At 58.3% G+C, this 5,154-nt stretch overlaps 1 protein-coding gene across 1 annotated transcript in view; it reads left to right on the plus strand.

Moving 5' to 3' along the window:
- SH3PXD2A (SH3 and PX domains 2A) overlaps positions 1–5,154 on the plus strand; it is a 251,731-nt gene that overhangs the window by 228,283 nt on the left and 18,294 nt on the right. Inside the window, exon 10 of the mRNA XM_010859596.1 lies at positions 3,494–3,611. Coding sequence (XP_010857898.1) covers positions 3,494–3,611 — 118 coding nt within the window. The remainder of the gene's footprint in view (positions 1–3,493; positions 3,612–5,154) is intronic.

Genomic DNA, 5,154 nt, shown 5'->3' on the forward strand with positions numbered 1-5,154 from the left:
GCCAGCCTCGTGTAGCCCCTTCCACAGCTGCACTGTTTTTACAGTCACAAATGCATTATCCACACTACCACGTCATGGGCACTCCTCTGCAGCTACCTCACAAGTACACATATGGTGCATATGCACTCACATATCATAACTTATATCACAAGTATGTCCGCAGCGTAGTCAGCATTATAAACATACGATGATGTAAGTGGACACAAATACCCAATTGAATGCATTCATTCTGTGACCACCAGTACATATGCAAATATGCAAGCAAAACAGGCCCATGACTTGTCTCTCTTAAATGAAAGACCTAAGCAACATCATTTCCCGGTCTTTGCCCTAAGTTAAATTGGGGCTAAGTTAAGTCAGGCAGCCAAGGAAAACGCAGAAAGTTGGCTGGAGAAGCTTCGCTGCTAACAGCCGAACTGCTGAGTGGGGAGCAGGCAGTGGGCTGTACCTAACTAGACAAGAGAAAAGCAGTGCTTCCCCGGGGCCTCCTCTCCCTGAGTCCCGCAGCCAACCAGGCCTTTGGAATCAAAAGGCCTCTTGCAGCGGGGTTGAGTAAGTTGTGGGGGCTGGGAGGGGAGCCAGGGAGACTGCTGACGGAGGGGAAAGTGTTTGGAAGGAGGAGGCGTCTGTGGTTTGGAAACTGCAAGGCTCTCCAGCCCCTGCCTCCAAAACCAGAACAGGCCTGTCCACCTCTCACCCACCCACCCCGTGGGCGGCCTGGCCAGCCCTCCCTGGGGCGAGATGGCAACCAACCTTTGATGGCATATCAGAGTGACCGCAGCCTCGGCACTTCCAAGAAGCCCAGAGGTGCCCCCCAGAACTCCCGGACCCCTTCTCTCAACTTGATTCCTAAGGGACTTCTTTTCTAGAGATCCCAACCAATGCAAGTGACTCAGTCGCACCCCAATCTGCATCCCCCCCAGCCCCAGGTCATTTCTATCAGTCTGGGCATCCTCCTCTCTGGCCTCCTGAGGTGGGATTTGTGGCCCCTGTTTAGTGGAGGGACCGGCACTGCTCTGCCTCAGGGAAATCTGGGAGAAAAGAACTGAGATCGTGGGCCATGTGTCCACTCGGAGGTGTAGCCCACACTTTCATCATCCAAGCCAGATGTGACAGAAAACAGAGCCCCCGTACAGACCAGTTGGCAGAGTTGCCCTGCCTGGGATCAGGGCTCCGCATTCTCACCTCCTGGAACCTCTAGTGACGGGGCAGGACAAGCCCCCGAGGCAGCCAGGTCTCTTCCAGGAGCATAAACTCCCATGTGTTCCCAGAGCATAAACTCTCTGTGTTCACGTTAGCCGCAGGGCCACCATGAAGAGGGCTTTGTGCAGGAGCAGCTCAGCTTCCCTGGGTAACACCGATATCCCTGGACTGCCCACCCCAGGAGCGGCAGGAGAAAGCAGGACTCTGACCTGGCCCTCAGAGCTCTGTCCTCAGCACACAGGCTGGGGGGGCTGGTGCTGAAGCCTGGCCCCCCACGATACAGTGTCGGCCTGACCTCTGCCGTGCAGCAGGGCAGGGCTCCTCTCATCTGCCCAAGAGAAGAGCTGTAATTTTTCTCTGCAAAAGCAGCTTTGCCTAGGGAAACTGTAATGATGGCTTCCTGCGTGAACCACAGCCTTTTAAAAATAGCCCGACTGAGCAAAGGCAAAATGTGGAGGCCAGGCCTCGGCTCACCCCCAACCTCAGGACCCTGGATCCCACCGCCTGAGCCAGGATTTACGGTGTCCCACTGGAAAATGGAGCAAGACCAGGAATGGGTGGGAGTGCAGGGGCCTGGACTGTACAACATGGAACTTCTCAAAGCCCAAGTCAGAATCTGGCCGGACCAGGTTCTCAGGCAGTCTTGGCGGCTCTCCCCAGCACGGCTGGATTGGAATCTGAAAGCTTCCAGGAGTGAGTCGATGCTGAGAAACGCTTGCAGTTGAATAGAGCACGCAGGCCTATGGAGGCTCCTTGAGGGGGGCGGGCATCGCCTACCTCTGGCCCCTTGTCAGCCTTTCAGATTCGCCCAGTGGCCTGCCAGCTCTGTCCTTGCAGCTGGGCAGGACAGCTGCCTCCACCCCAAAGGGAGCTGCCGTCTCCACCAGCACAGGGCTGCAGACAGGACCCCAATAATCTAGGGCAGAATGAACAGATGACCCCCCTGAGCCAGGGGTTAGGGTGGCAGCTGCCCCCTCCTCCACTGCTGCCAGAGCTTGAGCAGGCCGCCCGTCACGGTCCAGCTGAGGGGCTGAGGGGCAGCCGTCTCAGAGCCAGCCTCTCTGTGCCAGTATCCTGCCCCAGCTCGGCCCACCAGTTTCCTCCTCGGTGTACTCCCTAGTCCCTTTGGAGCACCTCCTGTGTGCCAGGCACTCTCAGCCCCCAGGGAGAATCCAGGTTTGAGAGGACAGCACAGGTTCAGGGTGAGCCTCCCAAAGGGTATTCTGCGGGTCAGTGTCCTTGTCTGTCTCTGCCACTCTCTCTCTCTCTGGTGAGGGCGAGGGTGGGGCTGTGTGTTCCCTCCCCAGCCCTTCCTCTAGGGAGGCTCTCCCCCTGGAGGCAGGGTGTCTGTGCCCCGTCAGCGGTGGGTCTCCCTGTCCCCAGCACCTCCCTGGAAGCCTGAGCGAGGACTTCGGAGGCATAGGGTCCCTGCCAGGAGAGAGGCCCAAGGGAATCCAGGAAGATGTGAATTGCCCAGCCTCCCCACACCTACCCGTCATGCTCCACCTCAGCTTCCACCTCAGCCCCTCTCCCAGTTCCTGGGGAGCCCCAAGCAGGGGGTGCAGTGCTACGGGGAGCCCAGGGCAGGCAGCTCCAAGTGGGGTTCCGCCAAGTGCTGAGGTCATCTTAGCCAGCTCGGGGCTCCTGCCTGACCGTGCTGCTCTCAGTGTGGCCACTGCTCGTGTGGCCACGGGACCCTTAACCAGACGTATAAGCATGCCCATGGGGTCCCCTTGGGGAAATGATGGGATCGGGTGATCAGCTGAGTCATAAGGGGGACTGAGGCGCCTCTGGAGCTGTGGGAAGGCTGGACAGAGGACGAGTTTATGGCTGGAAAAGGGCTGGGAGAGCAGGCCTGGGGCATGGATGGCATGTTCAGGAAGGAGAGGGCTTGCTGAGGGGCCTCTGGACATTGAGGGGACATCCAGGTTTGTTCTCAGACTCCCTAACTCAGGCCCCATGAGGGCCAGATTCCTCGTGGCCCTGGCTTTAGTCCAGGGATTTTGGGGGGCCCTGAGGACTCCAGGCCCCTGCACCCTGGCTGAAATTATGGGACTGGGAGGCTGGGAGAGCCAGCTCTGTGTGGCCTGGGTCTTGCAGGGCCGCCTGAGGGTGCAGCTGTGAGGCTGGGTCCCTTCTCCTCCCTTTCCTGGAAAAGCCAGAGGCTGACCCAGCACACTCCAGGCACCAACTAAGTGAGGCCAGGCCAGGGAAGAAAGGGAGATGGGGAAAAGGACCTGTACCCTGTCCGCAAATAATCGTGCTTTGTTGCTTCACCCACAACCCGCAGAGGAGAAGTACGTCACCGTGCAGCCTTATGCCAGCCAAAGCAAGGACGAGATTGGCTTTGAGAAGGGAGTCACCGTGGAGGTGATCCGGAAGAATTTGGAGGGCTGGTGGTACATCAGGTAGGAACCGCAGCAGAGGAGTGAGGTGCCCCCAGGCCAGTCCTGGGCAGCAGCTGGCAGGCAGACCCTGACCGAAGCTGGGCGCCCATGGCCCGGCCTGTCTGCTTCAGCTCCACACAGCTGAACCGCTCTGACAGAGAGGCTCGTCTTGCAGATTCCCTCCCGGGACACATAAATGGGACACGTAAAGCAGAGTCGAGCCACGGCCAGCAGGGCGCAGGGGCCCCAGCTCGGCTTGCAGGCTGTGGTGCAATACCTTCCTGGGCATCTGCCAAGAGGCTCCAGCACATCAGAACTTGGTTTTCTGTGTCCGGCCTTGGCTGCCCGGCGTGCTCTGCAGCCTGGGCCACCTGGAATGCCGGCGTCCACAGGCCTTGCTGAAGTCTCAGCGGGCGGCCCCTGCTGCCCACGGCTCAGCACCAGGGTCCCCAGACACAAGCTCTGGCCCCAGCTGCTCCACTCGGCAGGGCTGGCTCCATAGTTGAGAGAGCTGGGGCGGAAATGAGGCCTGAGCCCAGGCCTGCTTCAGAGGCCTCTTGCTCTGCCCTTCCCTCTCCTTGGGCCTCATCCTGCTTCCCAGCTGAGAAACCCATCTGGGGGTGTGAGAAGGGGAGTGGGGAGCTTCCTGACGCTCGGGGAAGAAGGCTCAACCCTGTAGGCTTCACTCACGTCTTCCTACCAGGTCCTGCCCTCCAGGCCCCTCTGCCCAGGCCAGCTAAGGGGATTACTCCCAGGAAATGTTTTTGGGTTCTTTAGAAGCAGTTCAGCTGTGATGACTTTACCCAGTTTCTCTTCTCTGCCTGTAACCCTGATGTCCAATAGTCCCTGTTGTGGGCTATGAGGACCACCTCACCACACCTGGGAACCCCATACCCTCTGTGGGCAGGGTGCTGTGAGAGCCTTCTCCCACCGAGGGCGTAGGTAGCCCAGGTGGTGGGGGTACTCACAGGACAGTTGCTTGTAACATGGCGCACCATGCAGTGTTAAGAGGGGTCTGTGCTGACGGGTGAGGTGAAGATCGCCGGCCACCTGAACCTTAGTGTGACCTGCCAGGACATAGCCACCTCTGCCCCTCCACCCTGTGCATACCAGTCCTGGGGCTGAGGTGCCCATTTCTGTCCCGTTAGGTGGTTCAGGACTGTGTGCCTGGACAATGGAAACTAGTACCAAGCCCACAATCCAGCTGCCACAAGCCTGCATGGGAAGGCCAGGGAACATTCTAGCAGGCTGCGAACCTAAATCATCCACCTAGAGGTTATCTACAAGGCTGCTGGGGTTTTTTCTTAGTTTTCTAAAATGACCAATGAAATCACTGAGTTGGTTCATCTAGTCAACTGTTGTCCCTATGGCATGGCCATTCAGCCAGTGGGAGCTTCAACTGAGAAAACCCTGCTGAAAGTTTCCACCTTAAGAAGGTTGCCAACACCCCCTTAAATATGCCATTTCCCAGCATCCCAGGCTCTGCGTTGATCCTTACTTCCTGTCTTTCTTCTCCACGCCCCCCACCACACACACACACACACACACACACACACACACACAC

Source organism: Bison bison, unplaced genomic scaffold, assembly GCF_000754665.1.
Source record: "Bison bison bison isolate TAMUID 2011002044 unplaced genomic scaffold, Bison_UMD1.0 scf7180017864456, whole genome shotgun sequence".
Classification (NCBI taxonomy): Eukaryota; Metazoa; Chordata; class Mammalia; order Artiodactyla; family Bovidae; genus Bison; species Bison bison.